Here is a 27,705-nt window from a genome sequence, read left to right as displayed (position 1 = left end):
CTGTATATTAATATTGTAAAAATGTATTTTATTTTCAATTTATATTAATTTTAATTAATTAATTACTTAAAATGGAAAATTAATTAATAAAATATGCAAAAATGTGTATAAATATTGTAAAGAAAATAATTATTTACAATTTAGAACTAGATTCACAAATGATTTAATGTGTAATAATGTAAAATTTATTTTTATTTACAATTTATTACAGAATTTACAAATTTAGAAAATCTGCTCACATCTGTATATAATAGTAAAAAATTTACTTTATTTTCTTTTTATATACATTTTAATTAATTAATTAATTAATTTACAGTGCGTAAAATCTGGAAAAATGTGTACATGAATATGTAAAAAATATTACAAAATTTATTTAGTTTTTAAGAATAAAATGTAGCCTTTATTTACTTACAGTAATTCAGTCATTTGTCAAGTTAATTAATAGTTAATTTTTATCTGTGATTTCATTTTAGCTTAAAGTAGAGAACTTTTGTTGTTAGTTAACCTTCTCCAAACTCAATTTGTGTGAGTTTTTCCCACATGTACCCGCTCTGCAGTTCCAGCGTAGTGAATTGTGAGCGTTTCAGGAAATCCATTCATTGGCTTGATTGCGCTGAGATTGAGCACAGCACTCCCAGCATGCAAACGTGAGAAGAATCCGCTCGCCCAATCCAATAAATCAAAGACAAAACCAGGCAGAGCCGCTCCTGACGTCCTGCTGTGGGACTTTGTTGTTTTGCCACAATATTGTGCTTTGAAACTCTCCGGATGGCTCATTATTGCGGGACGCAAAATATTCTGGCATTAGGAATCAATCTCGAGCCGCAGCTTAATCTCCTTTCATGCATTTCTTATGTCGCCACTGAGCTTTCTAATGCATTTCCATATTCCACATCTGCTGTTTGTTGCGTCGGAGACTTTTTATTTATTTATTTAGTGGGGTTTCTCAATCTGTCTTGAATCACTTGAGTCCGTAATCTGCAGGAATGATGGGATTCTGGCTCTCGGTGGCGTCTGTCATTCACTGTGTTCATACAGAAAACTCCTTCAAATGCTCTTCAACCTCTCCTACTCTTCATTCATTTTCCTTCAGCTTAGTCACTTTATTCATCAGGGGTCGCCACAGCGGAATGAATCGCCAACTTATTCCGTGCATTTTTTACACAGCAGATGCCCTTCCAGCTGCAACCCAGTACAGGGAAACACCCATCCACACTCATTCACATGCACTACGGACATTTTAGTTTATTCAATTCACCTGTACCGCATGTCTTTGGACTGTGGGGAGAACCGGAACACGATGCGAACACGAGGAGAATATGCAAACTCCACACAGAAATGCCAGCCGAGGCTCGAATCAGCGAAAAATATGACTACAGGTGTCAAACTCAGGTTGCAGCTCTGCACCGTTCAGTTCCAGTCCCAATTTAACACGCCTGATCAAACTAAATGAGTCCTTCACTTTTGTTTGGAACTAACAGGTTTCAGACTGCATGATTTTAGCCCCGATTTTCACTCGTCAACAAGTTTTGAGAAATTGCAGACAAACAGTGGCGGAAAGAGCACTGAAAACTGATGCTCGAGTATCATTACTTGCGCTATCATTATAAAAATGTAGTGCAAGTGTAACCCCGCCGGCCGGACGTCACCCAACCCGCTCTGAGCTGGTAACGAATCGGCGACCATCCGCATGGAAGTCGGGTGCTCTTCCAAAGAGGCTAAAGACCATGGCCTCTAGCGTCTGTCGCTAGAGCACCTTCAGAGGTCAGAGGAGTGAGGTTTACCTGCGCAGCACTGACTAGCTAGCCTCTGTCACACAAGTAGAGTAAAAGTATCTGTTTTAAGTATTACTTTAAGTATGAATAAAAAAAAAAAAGTCCTTTCAAAAGTATTACACTGTACAAAGCTGATGCATTTACATGTAAATTGGGGATGTGTAAACGTAAAATTCTGTAGTGCATTTAGTTATTGCCCAGCAGGCACACACAGTCATAAGACGTTGATATTAGGTTAGATTTAGGTTTATGTCAGGTGACCAAAATTCATTGTCTAGCCAGCGTTTAAGGACAACGTTATTTTGATGCCCAATAGCAACGTCAAATGACGAGTGACCAGAACCCAACGTCATATAGACGTCAACTACTGACATTTATCCATTTATTACAGTAATTCAGTGTGAACTAAGGCTGCAGGATGGAAGATCATGATTTTCTCACGGTTCTGTAGATGTAAAATAAAGGTTAATATAAGTAGGCTATTATTATTCATTATAGTTTTCAAACGTATGGTAAAACAACATTAATAATATTAAGCCTGTGTGTAAGTCTACTGTTGCTTTAAATGCCAAATTTTGTATAGTCATTATGGTGGACTCGAACAGACTTTTAAAATGTCCTTGTTGTTAATTCACAGTAAAATGATGACATCAGAATACAACTATTCATAATTATAAAGTTGAATTATTTACCCAGAGATGGGTTGCGGCTGGAAGGGCATCCGCTGCGTTAAAACGTGCTGGATAAGTTGACGGTTCATTCCGCTGTGGCGACCCCGGATTAATAAAGGGACTAAGCCGAAAAGAAAATGAATGAATGAAAGTTGAATTATGTTTGAGATATATGCTTGTCGTTTGTCATTGATAACATTATTAGGCCATTTGTTTTCACTGGTAAAATGAAACATTTGTCATTATCAGATTCCCTCTTGTGTTATATTCGACATTATATAGGCTAGAGTAGTTATACTGACACAGTAAACGTTTATTTTCACGCACAACACTGTGTTCGCTATGAAAGAAAAACATATCAAATGCTTGTCGTGATCCTAACTCAAATGCGTCATGATCATACAGTCAGAGATGAAGTAAGAAGTACAAATACTTCGTTAGTGTACTTGAGTAGGTTTTTCTGATATCAGTACTTTACTCCACTACTTATTTTTCTGACAACGTTTACTTCTTACCTTTTTACACAAATATCTGTACTTTCTACTCCTTGCATTTTTAAAACCACGCTCCTCACTTTCGTTTTCATGTATTTGTTGGCGTGATCTATATTATTTCTTATCATTGCTCAATAATATGAGCGCCTTTTAGATGCAGTCAGTCTATTTTTCCTCATTGCGTGCTGCAGGTACGCTGTGAGTTTGCGTCAGGATGATGATACATTGGCCGACTTTAAGCAATGTTGTGAGGCTATATTACTGGGTGTGATGCTGCTTGGCTACTTTCATAATTTTGGCAACAAATATTTTACAAAAAAATTGGAAATGTAAGTTATTTTATGTTAATGTATCAATAGGATGTGAGGACTAGTTACCTACCGATCCTTACTCACTATCCTTCAGCTTAGTCCCTGATTTATCAGGGGTCGCCACAGCAGAATGAACCACCAGTTATTCCAGCATATGTTTTACATAGCAGATACCCTTCCAGCTGCAACCCACTACTGGAAAACACTCATTCACAAACACACTTGTACACTACTGCCAATTTGGTTACCTATTATTCACCTATACCGCATGTTTTTGGACTGTGGTTGAAATATTTTTGAGGCCGTACTTCTTAACTTTTAATTAAGTACAAATGTCAGTACTTATACCAGAGTCATTTTAAACATGAGTATCTGTACTTCTACTTAAGTAAAGGATGTGTGTACTTTTGCCATCTCTGCATATGATGTGTGCTTCACTTTCACTTCCGAGCGTGGCTCAAGGCTGAGGAAAACACACACACACATGCAAACCATTCTTTCAGGTCGGCTCTCAAACGATCGCTCTGCAACAAACTGAATGCTATTTACATACAACCTGTTATTCACAGCCTATGCAGGTACTGTTCACTAAAGAAGGCGTCATTGGCGTGCACGCACGCGTTCTTGGAAGTTAACAAACAGCTCGCACTCAGCTCACGTGTGATTTTGCGGACGCGAATACATCAATACATTTTAGACAGAAATGACGTTTCTGGGTGAATTGCACCTTATAAACACGGCATGTGACACTTTGAACGCCATTTGAAGGTGTCCATGTTGCTGTGACGACTTTTGTGGCCACCTTTACGCTTCTCTCGTGACCTTTAAAATATAATTAGCTCAATCGTAGAAAAGCTGAATTAAGATAGTGTGTCGGGTCAAATTGAGATTGTGATCTTTTTTCGATTAATCGTGCAGCCCTAGGCTGTTTCTCAATATGCGTTCTTGTCTGTACTTGCGTTCTTGTGTCCTCGTGAAACGTTATCAACCGTCGCCAAAGTACTGTTCCAATTCTAAAGTTCACATCTTTCCAAGTACACATGAAAGTCCCAGATGTGTACTTGCTCTGCCCCTTTGGCCAAGGATGCATCGAGAGGTGACTTGTGCAAACATGCGAAGCTCAGGTATGCCAGAATGCATTGCAGCGTAACCAGCCATAGATATATACACTAGATATCGCATAGGGACCCTCAGCATGCGTCAATAGCACCGCCACATTGGTACAGTACTCCCAGGACAAATGTCATTCAACCGCACTAGTCAAGACAGTGTTATTACGTGAAGATGCTGGACTTTAGCGCCGTCTATGGGTGTAGTAACGAATAAACAAAGAAAACAAAGCACAAAGGCAGAAAATTTCATAGGTAATAGTAAGTTTTTTTTCTGTTTTTGTATGTTCTGAACTTTTGTGCTAATCAGGTAACGTTATTGATGATAACAGTCGCTTACTGCATTCATCATAAGGCAAAGCAGCTCCAACTCGCACTAAACACTCGGCTTATGCTAGTTTTGTTGAATAAAATCAGCAAACAATGCAAAAGAAATATGACAACGAGATGCTGCGCTGCCAGAAACTTGTATTATTGTCGGCTAACGTCAGTGAAAAAGTCGTTCGGTGGATTCATTCACTAACGAATCGCTCTCTCCGTCGGTATGAGAAGTGAAAGCTGGAGAGGAGCTGTGTTTCAGGACACGGATTATATTAAATTTAACAGGGAGGGTGGATAGTACATTTCTGTACACACAAACACAAGCTTTTTGTCAGGAATGCCCGTGCGGTCACTGATCCATCAATGTAGAAAAGTGATGTAAAATTATGATTTTCGTAATTAGAAAAAAAAATTACACACAAAACATCCAGGAAAACTCCTGATCATAGATATATGTGTATACGTGTATATCTCTGGCTTTGGATGGCCACAGTCCTCCACTGTACCTTGGTCCCGCATTCATTTCAAAGGAGCGCTACCCTGTAGCAAGATGGCGGCGCTATTGACCCATTCCATCCAATAGACAACAATAGGCCAGGCGACATCTAGTGTATATATCTATGGTAACCAGCAAGCGCTAATGGCGGAGGAGGAAACCCGCACTGTTTTAAAAATACTCCTTTACTGTGTCACAAAATAAAGTTTTAACAGTTTTTCAGGCAAGAATGTAGTTGTTTTAAACTCGAATCGGCTGTTTATTCACAAAGATAGCGCTTCATGACGATCTGCCTCTGCTTATGCGGACTCTGAAAGCGGGAGCTCCGTCATCAGCTCTCCTGCCAGATCAGCTTTACTTCGGCCAGGCTATCTCGGACGTACCGCTGGACCTCATCACTCCATTGTAGTTAAAACATGATATTTAATACATCTTGTGAATATCTAACGGACAGTTTTTAATCTTATAAATCTATTATTTGTTCTCAGGTGTGTTATTTTGGCAGTGTTATTTTGTTGCATTTTATAATTGTCTTTAATTATGTTACCGTGTCGTACGCTGTTTGTTTTTGTTTACCAAATTGTTTGATGTAATCTTTACTTGTGTGTGTGTGTGTGTGTATAATTTCCATTGTAGTTTAATAAATCTGATCATCAAAGACACGTGTCTTTGTATAATAACACATTTTAATTTACATTTATACGAATATATGTGTACATTTTCCTAAATCTAAAATGTAGATTTGTAATATTATTGTATATTAGTTAAATCATTTTGTTGTTAATGTACAGTGAAACTGATGAATCCACGGTGAGGTAAGTGACGTTATAAAGTACACTGCTGTTCCATTTGAAGAAGTACCCGACTTGTGTCCTCGCGTCCTCGGGAGTTCGTTCTTCTAAGTCTGAACTTCCAAGGACGCAAGTCCGAACTTTGCGTACTTGGTGTTGAGAAACAGCCCTAGTGTGAACCCCCTTTTGCCGATACATCATAGTGTAAACACAGCAGCGACTGACCGCTAGCCCAGATAGTCATGCAGTGTGAAAACATCTGTGAACACCTTGAAAATCATACAGTCTGAACTCGGCATTAATGACATGCGATGATGAATTGTTCATCACAAAACTAGCAATGCGAGCTAACAAAATCATATGGCTAGTTTTGATTTTCATTTGTACTTCTTACATCAACTCAGAGTAGTGTTTCCTTTGTGTGTCCGTAGGGCCCCTCAGCAGACGCCGGCGGCGGCCCCGGATCTGGAAGTGATCTCCCAGCAGGTGGAGGATGAGGGCCAGTGCATGGCTCCGGTGCAGCTGGTCAGTTTCGCCTACCGGGACCTTCCTCTCGCCGCCTTGGACCTCTCGCTGGCCGGATCACAGCTACTGTCAAACCTGGATGAAGAGGACAACCAGGAGGGGTAAGACACTCCTGCTGCACCAATCATACAGCACAGAAAGCTGACTTCAAAATAAAGTGTTAATTTCTCACTTTAAATGCATCACAGACTGTTTTAGTAGAACTTTTGATGAAGATTTGGCAACACTTCACCCTTGTGTGCTGTTGGGGAAGTTTGCAGCCAGTCTGGGAGGATTTTGAGTCTTAATTAAGCCACAACTTTCGCTGTGTTTCAGGAAATGGAAAGTTTTTTTTTGGTCACAAATCTTATTTTGACACATTTTGTGAAATTGCATTGGAATGTTTCAATGATACACTCTTATGGGCAAATTGACTTCCCTTTCGTTATGTTCAGGGCTGTTTTTGCCCCATTGACTTTCATTATAAGGACATTTTTTGATTGCAATGCCACAACAGTATATAATCATGTATTCTTGATTAATAAAACAAATAAATAAACAGAGGTGCGTAGAGTATCCAACATCTATACTCAAGTAAACGTACAAGTACTTGAGTAACTTTGAAGATTGTTACTTTTACTTGAGTAAAAATTTCCGCGAGTAAGAGTAAAAAACTATTTGATGAAAAAATTACCCAAGTAAATAGTTACTTGTTACTTTTATTTATTTATTTATTTATTTATTTATATATACATACATGCATACATACATACACAGTTGAAGTAATAACTAATAACTGAATCATTTTATTTTTGCCATGATGACGGTAAATAATATTTGACTTGATATTTTTAAGACACTTCTATACAGCTTAAAGTGACATTTTAAAGGCTTAATTAGGTTAACTAGGTGATTAGGGTAATTAGGAATAACGATGGTTTGTTCTGTAGATTATCGAAAAAAAAATAGCTTAAAGGGGCTAAAAATTTTAGCCCTAAAATGTTTTTTAAAAAATTAATAACTGAATTAATAACTCAAAATAATTCACCCACAATTTTCTTTTTAAAAAATATTTCCCAAATTATGTCTTCCAGAGCAAGAAATTTTTCACAGTATTTCCTAAAATATTTTTTCTTCTGGTAAAAGTCTTGTTTTAAATCAACTTAAATAAAAGCAATTTTTAATGTTTTTAAAAACCATTTTAGGGACAAAATGATTAGCCCCTTTAAGCTATTTTTTTCCCCCGACCATTTTCAAAACCATTTTAAGGTGCCTAATTACCCTAACTTGCTGAATTAACCTAGTTTAGCCTATACATGTTACTTTAGCTGAATACTAGTATCTTGACATATCTAGTCTAATATTTTGTGCTGTCATCATGGCATAAGATATCGGTTATTAAATATTAGTTGTTATTAATATTAGGTAGTAAGTATTATATTAAAATATATTTTTCAAAATAAAAAATACACATTTTCAACTTTATTATCATCCTTATTTGTTTCTCAAATATGAACTCCGGTAGAATGCCCCCCTTCATTTTTTTTGACAAGTTTTTTTTTTTTTATGCATCAAAACAAAGGTGTAAATACCGTTACGCTTCTTGTTTTTACAAGGTGAAGGTATTTTTACAAGCCAAATAATATCTATTATACATTTTAATATAGTTTACAGAATAATAAAAAAAAACATTTCCGGTGGACCAAATCAGCAACCGTGTCTTAGTTTGCGCTACTCTAGCTCAACATTTTGACAGTTTCTCTCTTTGTTAGCGCACTTGTCACGGTGCCACTTTTAGTACTTATCGGATAAAGGATTCTAAAGAAGCGTACGGCAGGCTGGGAGAGAAATATTCAGATATCCAAAAAATCAGGAAGAACCGCATACTCTCTCTTACATCAACGATACTGACTTTTAACTGGAATTTCTGGAATTCGTTTAATGCTTGGCAGGGGTGAGGTAAAAAAAGAAGCTCCAGCATGTCCTATAAACAACGCTAGCATTATCTAGAATAGACAAGATGGCAATCTTTATAGCACCTGACATAAAGTAGTACTCTAAAGGAATTTGTCTATGATCTGTTGGCATGCTGACGCGAGTCATACTGCAGAAATGGAGCACTCCGATTAAAAGAGAAGCAACCTGGCAGCACTAAGAAAGATTTTGGCTTGGTGTGTTGTTTTACATCTAAAGCTAGACTTCCGTAGGAAACTCTGACCAATCCAAGATAATATCTTGAGATGAGATTTAAAAAAAAAAACTATAGTTATACCATCCAGAAAGCTGCAGAGTTGGTTTTAGCTTTTAAAACCGTTACCCTTTTCTATAAATGGAAGAGTTTCTGTCATCGTAGCATTTTTCTATTGTTTTTGACTCGCATGCCTTTGATCCGTATCACCCTGTTGCATCATTTAAGTATTTTAGAGCCACATTTTTACACACCAGTTTCACGCACTCACATTTAAAAGTCTGAACCGCTCTGCAGCCCCACCCACTTTAATAGAGAGAACATTTCCGATCCATAGATGTTCGTGAATATAGATGCCTCATGCTGCTATTTGTATGAGGAACTATACTGTAAGCCCTCAGCCATTTTGGCAGCATCCTAAACTTCTTTGCTTTTGTATCAACTGGAAATTTTGGAATTTTTTTTTTTAACTAAAATTGTACTAAGAATTATTCCTAAAGTGATATACACTCACCGGCCACTTTATTAGGTACACCTTACTAGTAACAGGTTGGACCCACTTTTGCCTTCAGAACTGCGTTAATCATTCGTGGGATAGATTCAACAAGGTACTGGAAATATTCCTCAGAGATTTTGGTCCCTATTGACATGATAGCATCACGCAGGTGCTGCAGATTTGTCGGTTGCACATTTATGATATGAATCTTCCATTCCACCACATCCCAAAGGTGCTCTATTGGATTGAGACCTGGTGACTGTGGAGGCCATTTGAGTACAGTGAACTCTGTCATGTTCAAGAAACCAGTCTGAAATGGTTTGCGCTTTATGACATGGCATTTTATACTGCTGGAAGTAGCCATCAGAAGATGGGTACACTGTGGTCATAAAGGTGTGGACCTGCTCAGCAGCCAGGGGCGGACTTAACCAATAAGTTGCTTAGGGCCCCGGGGAAATAGGGAGCCCCGACCAATTCCAAGAAGCCTACATTAATCCTATATTTCTTTTATACATTTTATTATATTTTATCAAATCTGCCTATAACTGTTAAGATTTTAACATTCATTATTCTTTTCAAAACCGGGGAACGTTCCGTCTGCACTGCACATGCAGGAGGTGTAAGCGCAGCGCTTCAATCAAAGACACTACTGGCCAGTATTGCCAACTTAGTGACTTTTCAGATGTTTTTAGGACTAGCAAGTGCCTAAACCAGGTGTGTGCAAACTTGATCCTGGAGGGCCAGTGTCCTGCATAGTTTAGCTCCAACCCTATTCAAACAGACCTCCCTATAGAGTTCAAGTAATCTTGAAGACACTGATTAGTTTGTTCAGGTGTGTTTGACTAGTGTTGGAACAAAACTCTGCAGGGACAGCGGCCCTCGAGGATCAAGTTTGCCCATCCCTGGCCTAAACTAAGTCCTGCAGGGCTGGTGTCCTGTAAAGTTCCCTAATCAGACTCCTATTAGGCTTCCTAAAAACATTTGTGCAGATGTGCTAAGACAAGTTAGAGCTAAAATCTGCAGGACACCGGCCCTCCAGGACCGAGTTTGGACACCCCTGCTGTACATAGTTTGTGAACTTTTTTTTTTTTTTTTTTGTGAATATATCACTTTTAATTTGACATTACAAAGATAAAGGTTCCTTTAATATTTTAAATGGATAATAAACATATATATTTATTTCTTTAATTTTCAAAAATGCTTAGGGCCCCCAAAACACTAAGTCCGCCCCTGTCAGCAGCAATACTCTGCAAAGGTGTAGAAAGGACAAACAGCAGCTGTCTCTCAGTAGTTCTTCAATCATCATCAGTGTCAATAAATATCAGCAGCTTCAATCCAACATCTACAGTTGAAGTCAGAATTATTAGCCCCCTTCAATTTTTTTTCTTGTTTAAATATTTTCCTAATGATGTTTAACAGAGCAAAGAAATTTTCACAGTATGTGTAATAATTTTTTTTCTTCTGGAGAAAGTCTTATTTGTTTTATTTAGGCCAGAATTAAAGCAGTTTTTAATTTTTTCATACAATATTTTAGGGGAAAAATTATTAAACCCTTTAAGCTACTTTTTTCTCGATCGTCTACAGAACAAAACATTAATAACTTGCCTTATTACTCTAACCTGCCTAGTTAGGCTAATTAACCTAGTTAAGCCTTTAAATGTCACTTTAAGCTGTACAGAAGTGCCTTGAAAAATATCTAGTCAAACATTATTCACTGTCATCATGACAAAGATAAAATAAATCAGTTATTAAAAATGACTTATTAAAACTATTATTAAGAAATGTTGAAAAAAATCTTACCTCTGTTAAACAGAAATTGTGGAAAAAATAAACAAGCAGTCTAATAATTCAGGGGGGCTAATAATTCTGACTTCAACTGTACATTAGCAGAAGGATGAAGATGAAACCAGAGTGGACATTTCAGCAAGCCAAAACACAGCCAAGGAGACTCTGAAATGCTTTCAGAGAAAGATCAAGCTGTAGAATGGCCCAGCCAATCCCCTGACTTGAATCCAATAGAAAATACAAGCAAGATCAGATTTGATAGGCGATACTCAAACCATCAAGATTTTTACTTTTTTTTTTTTATTATTAATTAATTTATTTTTACAAATTATTTGTACAAAAAAAGTTACATGTACATAATAAATGTATGTAAATGAATTGCTGTTTTCACAGTAAAGTGCAGTTTTGCAGCACACCTGTGATTGTATCACCTGACAGTAAGTGAGTCGTGAGCGGCAGAAGGCTCAGTGCTGACATCTCAGAAACGCTCACACAATCACACACTCCAGAGCGTGTGGACCATCTGTCTCACACTCGCGCACACACACCGCCGTGGCTTGCGGACAGTGCGACGGCTGCCATAATTAAGCTTATGGTGTTTGTCAACTTTCCCTGCGTGGAGCAGAGCATCGCACAGCGGCCGTCCGCCGTGAGTCACGCTACCCAGACGGGACCGCGCCAAAAACACACTCCGCGCCAGAGAGGTCTGGGTGCTCCACACTCCCAGCATGCAGTGCAGCTGCCAGATGATTTTTAAAGCCACATTTGCACGCAACCCGCCGAGAAACACAAATACACCCACGGAATGCTGGCATTTAAAAATACGGTGCAAAGTAGTCGAGAGTCCAACCTCCTGCTGGATGACATCCGGCGTATCAAAACAATTGTTTACAGCAGAGAGAGGCTGGAGGGGACGTCTGAGGAGTAAAGGGACATTATTGTGAGGCTTTTTAGACCTAAAAACCTCTGAGATCACTAGAAGTGTGTAAGATTTGTTTATTAATGAATCCCACAACATTTCACAGCCTCTGGTTATGAAAACCAAACTGTTTTTAATTTGTAAAAATCCCATTAACCAATACTGATGACCAAAAATAATAATAATAATAATATTAAAAATAATAAAAAGAGAAAAGGTAAAAATCAATTCGTTTTTAATGCAACTCAATGCAGTAAGGCACAGGTGTCAAACTCAGTTCCAAAAGGGCCGCAGCTCTGCACGGTTTAGTTCCAACCCTAATTAAACACACCTGATCAAACTAATTGAGTCCTTCAGGCTTGTTTGAAACCTACAGGTAAGTGTGTTGGAGCAGAGTTGGAACTAAACTGTGCAGGGCTTCGGCCCTCCAGGAATTGAGTTTGACACCCCTGCAGTAAGGCATGTAGACATGGTCAAGACGTTGTCCATCCAGAAGATGGGGACTAAGAAGAGAAAAACAGTGTAATTTCTACCTAGAGCTGATCAAGTCATTATTAACCTGGTAAGTGACATTCTAAGTCGATCTCTCTCTCTCTCTTTTGTATGTCGTAGTGCTGTATTTACACCATAGTAATTGTAGTGTATTGAGTGTGAGATAGGACTTGTATCAGAAAATGTATGTATTTCGTGTTGGCCACTCTTTGTATTCACCTTATTCTTTGCCAACGAGCGGGCGCAGCCATTTGAATCTTTTTGGCTCGAGACTTCCGGTCTCATTCACTTCCATTCATTTTTAGACATTAAAAACTGCTTGTTTTGCTGTTTGATGTTGCCAACTGATATTTTTTTTTATTACATTATTCTACTTGGTCTTTATATTCATGCTAACATTTGTTTGTAGAGTAAGTAGTTTGACTGTTTTCTGCCGTTTATTATTCCTAGTCATTTCTCCCATAGGCGACTGAATCGGAAGTTCTAAAACAATCGCGAAAACAGGCGCACTTCCGCATTTTAGAATAAGGTCAATAGCCCTGAGTTACTTTTCGTTGGCCATCTGTTTGTTTCTAAAGCGTCTCCTGTTTTTGTAACTGCAGATTAGTTTAGTAAACTGAAAGAAGGTAGAAATGCCTGCATGTGTTTATAGTTTTTCCTTATCGCAAACACAACAGTAATCTGGTAGTGTTTGCTTTGCTTTGGATTTTTCCGGGGTTAATTTTTGTGATCTCCTGATTGCAACATACAAATACTGGGATATCTCTGTAGACTGATGGCATTTCATGATGTTCAGCCTTATCTTAAAATATGAGCAAAGTCGCTTGCCTGGTGTTGTGTGTGTCTCTGTGTGTCTGTTTATACACACACAGCTTGTTATAGCCCGTACGATGTCTAACGATGTCTAATGTAAAACATCGCGGTGGACAATAAAAAATAAAAAAAGGGATGGGGGAATTTTTTTAAATAAATAATAAATACTTCAGATGTTCATCCACATTCTAATACAAGGTTTTGAGTGTCCTTATTTTACTCTGATACAAATTTAAAATAAATGTGTAGATTGAGGTTGAAATGAAATGAATTATACAACATAAATACAACAAAACATTTCATAAATTCCCCCATGCATTCATCTACTGGAGTCTGAGTTTTGACATGCCTTGACATTTCGTCACCTTGAATTATAAGGTTCTATCAGACATTTTTGTCAAAATTGAGATATTGACATTCTTATTAAAGGGCCATGAAACCCCCTCGTTTCAGCAGGGTGTTTTCACACCTCTACTTTGGAAAAAGTCAGAAAAGTGGGCGTGTCCAGCTCTGTTTAGGGGGAAGTGTCGGAGGAACTAAAGTGGGATGGTGTGGGAGTGTCTATTTGGGCATGCGCGAGTTTCAGAGTCAAAACACCCACACACACACACACACACACACACACACACACACACACGGGAGAAAGTGATGGTGTTTACATGGACATCTGTAGTCGAATTATTTGCCAAATTATTAAATGGTGGACTTTAACTGCAGTTTGGCTCTTTCATTCAGGGAATTTATTTATGTCCCTCGCGACAAATGAGATCTTTGATTTGAGGAACTGCTCTAAGCGTGTATTTTTCATGCAATACTGCACGGCGAATGAGAGAAAAAAAAAACATTTCCCGGAAACTTAGATGCACACGGTAGGTAGCGTCAAAGCCGCGTGTGTTATTCCGGTCACTAAATGCGGTGAAAACCCTACACGAGGTTAAAGTTTGGTTGTGGTGCTAACATGTTTACACTCTGTGCAATAGTTAACTTAGTTCGATACGAACAAACTGATTAAACAAAGAGCACTGGTTGTTCACTTACCAAATCTGTAGAGACAGGACAATCACCAGCAACTAGAGCCGCGTCTTTATTAAGAGGAGACTACAAGCGAATCCGGATCTCAGTGTTGCAGATGAGAACAGCTCTCAGGTAAACAATGTTCCTCCTTAGACACGTAAGTTAAGTTATTGTTGTCGAGCGTCGCGTACACTGTAATCCACACGTGACTCCAGCTGAGCTCTCACAGAGAGAAAATGAAAACAAAACTTAACTGCAGCAAACTATAAAAGCAACACTTCACGCTTGTTTTGCCAACACAACCTGGCGTCTCTGTCGTCTAAACACTGTGAATATTAATGAAGTTGCACAATTGAGCGCGCTGATTGGTTTGAACCAAGCCTTACTCGTGCATTAATGCATCACACTGTAAGACATAATAAGACTCACTCTGGCACAGGCGTCCAGTCTGCACGCTGGAATACACGCTATTATGTCATGGCCGTGACGCAGCTTCAAAAATTCGTTTCAAACCGGAAGTACAAATTTGCTTGAAATAACGCAAAAACAACCAATTTACACTTTTTAGTGAAATATAGGTGTCCTAATAGTGTTTTTAGCAGTGTGGGACACATATACGACTGTCAACAGCTCAAAAAATGTGTTTTGGTGTTTCGTGACCCTTTAAATGACAACTTATCCACATTATGGTATTTTTTTATAAGTTGTTTACATTTGTAGAGCTTTTTATTTAAAAGAAACAAATGTTACACACATACTGTTTGCTATGGAATGCAAAAACTTTGAAGCTCATTATCTCAAAATCATTTAAAACACAGATAAAACCTCATAATTCTAAGGTGACGATATGTGTGTTTGCTGAAAAGTTCTGCTCATTCTAGTTATTTTATATAAGATCAGTTGAATACAAATGTATTCAAATATATATATAGATATACAGATATATTTTCTATTACAGCACCATTACATGAGATTTCCTCATAAGACTAGCACAGGTCAGGTCATGAACACTTGGATTGTGAGTTTCTGTGTTTCCGTCTCCAGTGGCAGAAAGTCAGATCAGTCATGTCATGTTTCTGCTGTGACTCACATCTGAAACACGTACAGAATGATAGAGACCATATTTGCATGATTTGATGTCAGTTTAATCCTTATATGAACTTAGCTGATAATAGGAACATGTCCAAATGTCAGCTCATTTATTATGCCGAAACTTTGGTGAATGCCAAACAGTGTGTGTAATGTGTGGCTTACTGTTTGTACAGAGATAACATTGTTTGCTTGTTTGTTAATTTATTTGCAATGTCTTTGTTGTCTTTTAAGTCTACTTAGTTAATTTTGCATGATTTTGGATATTTTAATAAAATAAAATAAAGCCTTGTGCCATTTTAATTGCCAGTTTTACCTAATTAAAATGATTATTTTCTCTGAAAAACAAACTCGAGCAATATCCCTTCCACTATGAGGTCTGGATAGTCTGCCGCCTGCCGTGGTGTTTGTTGTTTTCCGCTCTTTTAGGGCTGATGTAGTCTAGCACACTCACTAGTGAGCTGCCGCGTGGGCGCATGGTTGTAGATGCGAACATTAGGGGGCATTTGCAGAGCTGGCAGCCTCAACGCGGGCCACGACATCCAACGTGTGCGCTATTATTAGCATCTGCTGGCACCAGGGCTTCCTGACCGGAACACATAGTGGTGCGCGGGATGGACAGCCCAAAATATTCATGCTTTCTGTGGTGTCTTGGATGTTTATCATGACAAAGATAGTCTAGTGTTGAGAAAATGTTTTGTTGTCCTATTTTGATTTCCTATCCGTGTTTTTTCCACATGTCACGACTGTTTCAAGTGAGGGGGTTCATTTCCAATTTGGGGATCTTCTGGTCAGAACACTAAACAAAACACTTCAAGTAATAAGTTTGTGCTAATAATGATTCATATACTTAAAACTCAACCAAAGAAAGTCAATTCAGCTTGACTCCTTCACACTTTGGCTTTAGTTTGTTTACAATCGGGCCCCAAAAAAAAAAGTCAAACTTTGGTCCAGTTCTCTGTCCACACAACACGCTCTTCATCTCAGGTCAGTCTGGTGTTTTGATTCTGTCTGTTTACATTTCTAAAGATGCTGTTAACTTGAACATTCTTCACCAGATGTTGGTACTAACCAAAGAAATCCATATGTACAAAGGAAACAAATCTAATTAGTTGGGGTTAGAAAGGAAGGTGTAGAAATGCAGTGAAAGTCCAGACAGCAGCTGAAATCTCTCAGTAGTTCTTCAGCGACCATCGTCAGTGTAAATGGATATCAGCTGCTCCAGTCCAACATCTATGTTAGCAGGATGATGAAGATGAAACCAGGGTGGACATTTCAGCAAGACAACGATCCAAAACACAGCCAGGGAAACTCACAAATGCTTACAGAGAAAGAAAACCAAGCTGTAGAATGGCCCAGCCAATCCCCTGACTTGAATCCAATGGAAAATACAAAATAAAGATCAGATTTGATAGACGAGACCCACAGAACCATCAAGATTTATACACAGTCTGAAACCTGAGCAATGCGGTCCCATTCTGTAATACATACAGTATACTCACAGGCCACTTTATTAGGTACACCTTACGAGTACTGAGTTGGATCCCCTTTTGCCTTCAGAACTGCATTAATCCTGCTGGAAGTAGCCATCAGAAGATGGGTACACTATGGTCATAAAGGGATGGACATGGTCAGCAACAATACTTCGGTAGGCTGTGGCGTTGACACGATGCTCAATTAGTACTAATGGGCCCAGAGTGTGTCAAGACATATCCCCCACACCATTACACCACCACCACCAGCCTGAACCGTGGATACAAGGCAAGATGGATCCATGCTATCATGTTGTTGACTCCAAATTCTGACCCGACCATCCGAATAACGCAGCAGAAATGGAGATTCATCAGACCAGGCAACGTTTCTCCAATCTTCTGTTGTTCAATTTTTGTAAGCCTGTGTGAATTGTTGCCTCAGTTTTCTGTTTTTAGCTGACAGGAGTGGCACCCGATGTGGTCTTCTGTTGCTGTAGCCCATCCGCCTCAAGGTTGGATGTGTTGTGCGTTTAGAGATGCTCTTCTGCAGACCTCGGTTGTAACAAGTGCTTATTTGACTTACTGTTGCCTTTCTATCACCTGGAACCAGTCTGGCCATTCTCCTCTGACCTCTGACATCAACAAGGCATTTGGGCCCACAGAACTGCCGCTCACTGGATATTTTCTCTTTTTCAGACCATTCTCTGTAAACCCTAGAGACAATTGTGCATGAAAATCCCAGTAGATCAGGAGTTTCTGATAAACCTGCCTGTCTTGCACCGACAACCATGCCACATTTAAAGTCACCTAAATCTCCTTTCTTCCCCATTCTGATGCTCTGTTTGAACTGCAGCATATCGTCTTGACCATGTCTACATGTCATAAATGCATTGGGTTGCAGCTATGTGATTGGCTGATTAGAAATTTGCATTGATGGGCAGTTGCACAGGTATACCTTATAAAATGGCCTGTGAGTTTGTGTGCATGCAATATCAATGCTTTACAGGCAACCTTTTTAAAATGTATTTTATAAAAAGTTTTTGAATTGAGCACTAAAGTGTGACCCCTCCTCATGATAAAGTTAGTGAGATTAATGGTGTGCTCTTGAAGTAAAGGATCTCTGAGAGATTCAGCAGATATTTCTGCTTAGCTTTGTTGTTGTTGTTGTTTCTTTTTATCTTCTCCGTCCCTCTCCTGAAGTGCTGAGCTTTGTCTGCTTTGCTATGACAATTGTTTTTAGCTTTTGCTTGCTTGCGCTTTACCTGACGTTGTCAGTGGTGCATGCTTTTTATGGCTGATCTGAGACCAGCCGCTCTCTTTATTATTGCATTTAAAAGCAGTGGATGTAAGAGATGTTTGTCTTACATTAGCATGAAACTTTTGACATTGGCAGCGGTCACTAAAATCACTCTGACCTATTTGCTTTTGACCCAGAACCCACAAATAAAAGCAGACGATTCTCAAAAGGCTCCTCAGAAAGAATTAGTGTGCATTACTATTCATTTGAGGCTTCTTTATTGGTCATTAAATCATTATTTGGGGGATTTTGCCAACCTTGAAGACTGGAGGACCTTGGAGCTCTGAAAGAGCTTCTGGATTTGCTTGCCATTGCTCATGTTTTGGACAGCAATAAGACCATTAATATTTCACCATAGCTTTAGATCATACCTTTCAATCTTCATCTTGGCACAAATATTTTTTACTATTGACATAAATTAACAGACATATTTTATACCTAATGCACATACTGTACACTACCTGACCAAAGTCTTGTCGATCCCAGTTGTAAGAGCAACAAATAATAGCTTGACTTCTACTTGATCATCTGGAAAAGTGGCAGAAGATAGATTTTTCAGGTGAATCATCTGTTGAACTGCATCCCAATCATCACAAATGCTGCAGAAGACCTAATAGAACCCGCATGGACCCAAGATTGTCACAGAAATCAGTCAAGTTTGTTGAAGGAAAAATCATGGTTTGGGGTTACATTTTAGTATGGGGGCGTGTGAGAGATCTGCAGAGTGCATGGCAACATTAACAGCCTGAAGAATCAAGACATTTGGTCCCGGAGGGCCGGTGTCCTGCAAAGTTTAGTTTCAGCCCCAGTCAGACACACCTATGCAAGCTAATCAAGCTCTTGCTAGGCTTTCTGGAAACATCCTTACAGGTGTGTTGAGGCAAGTCGGAGTTAAAATCTGCAGGACACCAGCCCTCCAGGACCGAGTTTGGACACCCCTGATGTAGGAGGAGGCATTAAAGATGAATCCAAAGAATCTTGATGAACTCTGGGAGTCCTGCAGGAATGCTTTCTTTGCCATTCCAGATGACTTTATTGATCAGTGATCTGATTCATTGCAGAGATGTATGGATGCAATGACTAGATGGATAAAGTGACAATTCAACCAGTTGGTTGAACATGGTTTTGAAAATTATTACAAAAATATTAAATATTTTCATGGCACCAAGTAACAAAACTTTGTAAAGTTGGGGCCCTTTAAAGGGTAATATGTAAAAAAAAAAAAAAAAAAAAAATAGCCTTACCTTCAAATTTTCAACAAAAACAGTACACATGGCAGGGTGTTGTGACCACTGTTGCCAAGTATTTCCAATGAAAAGTAGCTAAAGCTTGTCGGAAAGTAGCTAAATGTTGCCAGATGACGTCATGCACTAATTTGCATATGAGTGACATCATCACGTAGTACCTGACAAGCGTGAGCCCGTCATGTTTCTACTTTCTGAGGCATCGTGTATTATATTATTTTAAAACATTATATCCAGATGCACAGTATGTTCTTATTAACATATTACTTTGCTTGATGACGTCATTGCGTAATCGCAACTCAAAACTACATCTTTATGCAGTATACAAAATAATTAATGTTTTCTCAAATTGACTGGCCATCTCAGCAACAACATTCTTTGAAATATGTTCATTTAGATTTGTATCAAAAATAGAGTTGACTATTTGTAAAGGTAATATACACTTTTTGATGCAAATTGTTTATTATTAAATATAACACTGATAATGAACAGCTACATTCTTTTAAACAACCACAGCTTGTGTACTTTTTTGAACTTGTGGAATTGACACATTTGTGAAAGTGAAAACAATTATAGCACTATTGGAATTTATTGCTAGCTTAATTACCAACAATGATACGTGTTAACAAATAACAGTGAATTACCAGTTATGAAAACAATCTGAGCTTGCAATTTACTCTACTGAGTGAAGCCTGCAGCTATTGCTCTTTTGAGTCACTTTTAAAAATTGCTAAAAGTAGCCAAGTGGATGTTAAAAATTGCTAAATTTGTTGCTATGTGCTTTTTAGGGAAAAAAAAAAGTTGCTAAGGTAATATGAAAGGTTTTTAAATCTAAAGTTGGCAACACTTTGACAAAGGAGTTTGGAATGTAATTCATTTATTGGATGATGATGGTAATATGTTGAGTTATGATCATTTTAAGTGAAGTAATTGTTTATATAGAGAATTCTCCTTGGTTGTCAAAGCTATTCTTGGAGCTTTGAGGAATTTAGTTAAAGATATAGTGCAATACTCTTCTGTTACACGTACACTGGTTGATTTGCTTATTAATAATTATTAGTTTCTGGATATTAAATGCAACAACAAGGTCTTGAGATCACTACTGACAAAAGAAAATCTTCCTTTTCCTGTTAAAAGAAAAGTTTTATCTAAGAAAATGATACCTGTCATTTTCCTTGTTACCTAAAATGAAAGAAGTACATTTCAAAACAATTAATGACATTTATCCATGTAATGAATTTCTTAGAATAAGATTTAATTTTGACAGAAGCTTTTATTTTCTGTTTGGAAGATTTTGAATCTCAGGAACATCTTTTTCATAGTTATGCTATTGTCAAAGCCTTTTGGGACAGACTGTATGAGTGGTTGATGACAAAAAATGTAATACCTGTGTTTGACCATCACATTGTGAAATTTGGCATTTTTATGAAAAACAAAGCAATTGAATTATTATTACTATTATTTTGTACTGTTTATTATATGCTGCTTGTATATAGGGTTGTAACGGTATGACTTTTTTACGGTATGATAATCGTCTAAAACAATACCACGGTTTGACGGTTTCGCGGTATACGGTATGTTACAAATGTTACAAAATAATAGAACAGTGAAGCAAATTTGACTTTTTCCAAATAATATATTTTCAGTTACTATAAACAACACCACTTACAATGAACAAATAAGAAAATAAGAAATAATGTGTCAAAGTCCAAATAAAGTCCAAATAAACATGGTGCAAATCCTCAGTAAAAAATAGATATAAATATTTACTATACTATAAATAGTTACATAACGAAACTAGATTCAATATGGAACATCCTTAGGTTTTATGTGCCAGCATGGATATGGTTGTCTGTGGATATGGATTTGGATATGGTTGTCTGCAATGCAGACAAACAGCTGCACCTTCATTTGCGTCTTTTGAAAACAGCAAGAGCAGCAGTTCGTCTTTGCTGTGTCACTGTTTTGTCATGTTTCTGTGCTGCTGTGCATGCAAAAGTACTTAGTATGAGAATTATTTCATGCAAAACTTTTTTTTTTGCGTTTTATTTAGCCGCGCATAAATGTATGCCTATCTCTCATTCCGTGTTGTTCAAAAAGCTCGTTTTTGGTCCACAAACAAAAGCGAAACCTATGCTTATTGGTTGTGATATAGCGAGTTTGAACCAATCTGGGCATGAAGGAGGGACAATGCATCAATGTATCGTGTCTGGTTTGTCCGGAGACACAGTGACGAGCGTTTCTTTGTCAAATCAGCGCTGTCAAATTTTGATGACATAACCGCCCTGATTCCGGAGCCTCCGGAGCCGCGAATGTTATGTGATACAGCACTGGAAAGCTGAGACTCTCTTCTTTATGTCAATCTTTGAATTGTATGAATCGGATCAGCGGATCAAAAGTTATTAAACATTTAAGAGCAATACTTATTTTTAGCCGCGGGCGGCTGTCTCGGTCTTTAAGGGTTAAAACCGTTGATATGCAATTGTTCATGGTATGATAATCGTGCGCGTTCAAATCGTGGTAAACCGTCATACCGGTATATTGTTACAACCCTACTTGGATATGATGGTATATATGTTTAACAATGGAAGTTAAAAATGCCGGTCCTCCTTTATATTAAATGGCCTTAACTAATATGTACTTACACAGGAAATAATAGTTTGTTACAATGTACTTATTGTGTAAATGCATGTATTTACTGTGTACTTATGCTTGATTAAATACATGTATGTAATTACATCTGTAGTTAACTTTTGTAATTACATTTGTAAATACACTGTTGACCATCCCTTACACCTTAACCCACCCTTAAACCTACCCATACCACCAAACCTGTCCATAACCCAACCCCTATCCCAACTCAATAGCACCACAAGTGTTCATAAATACATTATAAACACAGTAAGTACATTGTATTTATTTTTTGATGTAAGTACATAGTAGTTAAGGACACTTAATATAAAGTGGGACCAAAATGCCTGTTTGTTATTTGAAGAATAAATAAAAATAAATAAATAAATAATAGGTTGGCAACACTGGTTGTAACGATTGCTGTTGATTTGAGTTAGTGACAACTAGTGGAAGTTTTTGGTATAACATACTTTAACCAGATGGTAGAGATACCCCAATCAGGTTTTGTTAAGTTAGGTACTCCTCTCAATGAAATATAGTCAATAAAAATATGGTTAAATGGCTTTAAAAATATGAAAAACTGCTTTTATTCTAGCCAAAATAAAACAAATAAGACTTTCCCCAGAAGAAAAAATGTTATAGGAAATACTGTGAAAAATTCCTTGCCCCCATTAATCATTTGGGCGGAATGATTTTGACATCTTCAACTGTATATGACTACCAAGGAACATACTGATCAAGCTTTTCCAGCCAGACTCAGACAGATCTATTTTTCACCGGCTCATGCCAATAATGGCTTTGTAATAATCAACAGTAATGCCTTTCCAATCGCTATGGATTTCATTACTAATGCATTTGTGGTCTGAGAGTTGCGTGCAGTTCCTTGTTTTTCTTTGCCCTTTAGTTGTGGTTTAAAAAGCCCTCGCTGAAGTTTACTGAGGTCAGTATCACGATGGCGTTAATGCTGAAGGTGATTTATGTGCAGGCTTGAAGGCGCTCGTGGTACGGCTTTGTGCTCCTTGATTGCTTTTTCTAAAAGTGATTTCCTCAGAGACCGACTTGATGCCTCCTCGTGGCGCACGAGTCCATACCAACATGTTCTTGGCCTCTCCATCTGCCGTCTTGTGTTTTTAGTCTTGTGTTTTTAGTCTTCTTCGTAAGTTGTGGATAATTATAAAGTCTGTGTACAGATTCCGGCCCGATTCAAGATCAAGTAGAAGTTCAGAGAGAAAAGCAGTGCATTGCTGAAGTTGGCTTCTTCTACATTCAGACACAGTCATATGTTATGTTTTAAACTACATAACAATTAGGGATGTACAATTATATATTCTGAAGAATAATCAGGGTTTCACTGTTATATCACGTCTAATGTAAATTCAAGCTTTATATTAGGTAAGTAGCTATTTAGATTAACTGTTGTTGCCATCTGCATTCATGCATACATAATCATTTTAATAATAATTCGTCTAACATATCTTTTGTTTACATTGCACTGAAAGATCACGCACAACTCTCACCGTGAGATGTTTTCTACTGCGTGCGCCCAGAAAGACGCAAGCATTTCGCTCCGCTGGCACCCGCATATTGTCATATATTCTTACATTAGAAATAAAAAACTTGTAAGCGGAAAAGACATGATATGGGAACGGCCGCTGCTATCGTTAATCCTGTGTGCGTGCGTATTAGCCTCGGCGTACTTCAAACTTTAAAACTAGCGCACAGGCAATTTCGCATTTTGCAGCGGTTTCGTTTTCGTTCAGTGCAACAGAAATGCGGCTTAGAGAAGACTTTACGATTAATAAACTGTAAGCGCAGTTAATAGTGAAATCGGCTAATCGTTACATCCCTGTTAACGATATCAGTGCATTGTACAATAGCCTTTTCTACAAACATGTTTCGGCTGCCCGCACCACTTATGGTGACTCACGCTCTGTGCAGCCTTTATCTTCAGCTTGTGCTGTATTTGAACAGACGCACGCCACTTCATAACTATTGCGGCCGTTTGTCGACTGAACTAATATTCATTATTTTTGATGTCTTGGTCACACTGTTTGGAGGGCAAGAATAAAGTGCCTCGGGGGCCGGATTCGGCCCACGGGCCGCCTATTGAATAGCCCTGGCTTAAGTCTATTTAACTGTTTGTATTTTAATTGCATTACAACATCGATGCTGTTATAGGAACTGTATAAAATTGAAAATAGCCACATTAACCTTTCATCGGAAGTTTGTCATTGGCTGAAAAACACTAGCTGTGCCTGTTAGCTTAGCGACTTAGCCAACCTTGTACTGTGCACGAGAGTCAGAATGCATCAATGACTGTTGCCTGTGGAAAACATTTAGCATCAATCATTTCTGAAGCTCTGTTTGCTTTCAAGCTTTGAGATTTTCTTTCCTTTTGATTTTTCTCCTGGAGCAGGAGCGAGAGAAAGCCAGTTTGACCGAGAGGCATGTATGACAGCACATCTCTCCAGTTCGCGATCGATCAGTTTCATAGTGTAATTCAGCCCTCTGCGCTCTCCTGTTTGCAGATCTGCAATCCTTCTCTCTCCTGCGTACTGCTGATACTGATGTCTCTATAAACCTGTCCACTCCTGCACACACACTTCCCTCCTTGCTGTTTGCTGTATGTGTGTGTGTGTGGGGGTTAGCAAAAGTGCAAACTAGCAATTGGAATTTCCACATGTGAAATGCTAGTTTGCACTTTTTGCTCGGATGTATTTTTGTGTACGCTGTTGAGTGCTGCTAAACATTTGGAAGTCTTTAGGCCTGTCACCATATCTGTGTTTTTTTTGTTGTAATATAAATTGCGTCAAAATATATTGCAATAAACAATGTTATTGTCATTTTAAGACCATTTTATTCCACTCATTGGCCTTCAACTCAATTCTCAATTCTATTTTTGTACCCCTTCCCCTTGGCCCTTGAAACAGAGTGTAAAGGGGAAGGACTTCAAAATCTACCCCTAAGAAATGGGACAGCACTGCAGCACACGTCATCATATGTCATCCCGATCTCTTACTTCATTTGAGATCAGACGATCGTGACTGCTGTATTATTATTATTTTGTTATTCTAGTTGTGTTATTTCTTGGTATTTCTTCAGGAAATCACCGAAGGCGTATATTATGTTATCATAACGATATAATGTGGCAATAAGATCGTAACCGTTTACACAGTGGACATGTTCATCATGTAAACACAAGAAAACAACATTAACATTATAGCAGACACTGTAAAAAGCTCATTCCCAGCCACTAGACTTTTCTGACGGGGTATTCGAGTGTCATCGACTGTCAGGATGTTGTCGGACTGCTGTACAGGAGTTATTAGGGATTATACTGTAGATCTCAAAATTCAGCAGTTGCTATTCAGCACAAACATGGTTATGAATGTATTAAAAAATGTGCTTGTTTGTTGTAAAAATTTGTAATAATGACAAAAAATACAAATTTGTGGATCTCCTTACCTCTGTGTGCAGCCATGCTGCCGCTGTAGATGTTTATTCTGGAAATTTTTTCTTACCCCTTGGTTTCGAGTGTGTTCCTGAAAAATATCAGTTTGAAGGGGCATCTAGCCCTTCCTTTTAGCCCTACGCCTTCGAGCTAAAGAGAATTGGGACACCCCTACCCCTTCACGTGAGCACGCAAAATGAGGGGTAAGGGGCAGGGCTAAGGAGTAGAATTGGGATTGGGTCGTTATATAATGCCTAAATGATAGTATAACATCATCACAATGCAAGTACACTATTTCAAAGAACACATAATATTTTATTTTTGAGAATATTTCACTTAATTATAGTCATTTTAACTATTTAACAATTAGGCATTGGAATCAGAATTTGAAAAAGTATATCCTAAACAAATAAATAATAATAAATGTTAACAACAAGTGCAAAGTAAAGAGTAACAGAAGCTGCGAACAGATCTATTTTCAGTCTTCATATACCGACATGAAATTATACTAAGGTAATTTATATAAATATACTTAGGTAATTTATAGTAAATACTAAAGTGTTTTTAACCACACTGACACCTCCAATAGAGATGGAGATGTTGCACAATTAGCTAAAATGTAGCTAGAACTGTTTTTTTATGTATGGGCAAAATACACTTTATTAGGTACACCTGATTTGTATCAGGTTGGACCCCCTTTGGCCTTAATAACTGCCTTAATGCTTCATGGCATATATTCAACAAGGTACTGCAAATATTCCTCAGTGATTTTGGTTTATATTGACATGATCGAATCACGCAGTTGCTCCATGCTGCGAATCACGCAGTTGATCCATGATGCGAATCTCCCATTCCACCACATCCCAAAGGTGCTCTATTGGATTGAGATCTGGTGACTGTGGAGACCATTTGAGTACAGTGAACTCATTGTCATATTCAAGAAACCAGTCTGAGATGATTCACGCATTATCCTGCTGGAAGTAGCCATCAGAAGGTAAAAGGGGGTCCTACCCAGTACTAGTAAGGTGTACCTAATAAAGTGGCCGGTGAGTGTATGAATTGACTTTAAGAAAAACAACACAGTAATGCGAGACATTTCTAATGCATTGTGTATGAGGGCAGGACAGTATTTTTGACTTTGTTCTCACACTATTGTGTCGTTTTTTCTGAAAGTCTTGATAACACCATCATGAAGTGTTTCTTTTAATAATAATAATAATAATAATAATAATTCCTAACATTTATATATTGCTTTTATAAACGCTCACAGCACTTTACACATTGAGGGGAGATCTCCTCATCCACAACCAGTGTGCAGCATCCACCTGGATGATGCAATGGCACCCATATTATGCCAGACCGCACACCAGCTGATTGGTGGAGAGGAAACAGAGTGATGAAGCCAATTATGATATGGGGATGGTTAGGAGGTCAGGATGCCGAGGTTAAACCCCTACTGTTTTTTTGAAAGACATCCTGGGATTTTTAACGACCACAGAGAGTCAGGACCTCGGTTTAACGTGTCATCCAAAAGACGGCGTTCACTGAGCAGGGTAGAGTCCTCATCAATATACTGGGGCGTTAGAACCCACACAGACCGCAGGTTGAGCACCCCCTGTTGGCCTCACTAACACCACTTCCAGGAGCAACCTAGCATTTCCCATGTGGTCTCCCTTTAATTATTTCAGCAAACAGGATTGTAAATGATTTGTAATACTCTACCATTCACTGCGCTCAAGAGTTTGCCCAACTATGCTGACTTCCGCTACTCAGAAACCCAACCCTGTTCCTGAAGGCACACCAAAAGTTCACATTTTCAACATCTGAATCAACTCATCAAAACATTAGAAAAGACTCCAAAACCTGGGTCAGATAAAGGAGACGTCTATGATATGTACTGTTGGTGTGCCTTCAGGAACAGGGTTGGGAATCACTGCATTAGAGTAAAGGATGAATGCATCTGAGATGGGAAGATTTAACCCAAGCTTCAGCTAAAAAAAAGCCGCTGTGCAACAGGCCGTCTCCTGTGGACGGTGACTGGATCTCTTTCACCTTCCCTCCACAGAGTCGCAGTAGAGCCGGATCCTCGTCTCATGAGAACGGGAGATGCTCTTGCTGGCTCAGACCACAGAGGAATCGGTCTAGAGGTGACAGACATTTAATGGAGTGTAACGGTGTGTTTCCACTTGAGCGTCAAATCTGCGTTCAGTGATGCTGGCAGCAATACAACACCACTGCTCTGAAGTGTCAAATGCATGCCTGATTTAGGGAGGAAGACATCGTTTTTACATGTTTATTACAGGTGGATTGTCACATGCTAGAAATGATAAATGCATAAACAC

General features: G+C 38.4%; 2 protein-coding genes across 20 annotated transcripts in view; one reads left to right on the top strand and one right to left on the bottom strand.

Moving 5' to 3' along the window:
• etfa (electron transfer flavoprotein subunit alpha) overlaps positions 1–27,705 on the bottom strand; it is a 316,751-nt gene that overhangs the window by 206,443 nt on the left and 82,603 nt on the right. The gene's annotated exons all lie outside the window — the stretch shown is intronic.
• The window catches only part of tmem266 (transmembrane protein 266), a 102,760-nt gene that overhangs the window by 34,274 nt on the left and 40,781 nt on the right, over positions 1–27,705 (top strand). For 13 of the 19 annotated variants that reach the window (XM_073942354.1, XM_073942352.1, XM_073942351.1 and 10 more), the window contains 1 exon segment: positions 6,400–6,594. In XM_073942354.1, the coding sequence (XP_073798455.1) occupies positions 6,400–6,594 (195 nt within the window). 19 annotated transcript variants of the gene reach the window in all.

This window comes from Danio rerio, chromosome 25, assembly GCF_049306965.1.
Source record: "Danio rerio strain Tuebingen ecotype United States chromosome 25, GRCz12tu, whole genome shotgun sequence".
In the NCBI taxonomy this organism is placed as follows: Eukaryota; Metazoa; Chordata; class Actinopteri; order Cypriniformes; family Danionidae; genus Danio; species Danio rerio.
This window is presented reverse-complemented; position numbering and strand designations above follow the sequence as displayed.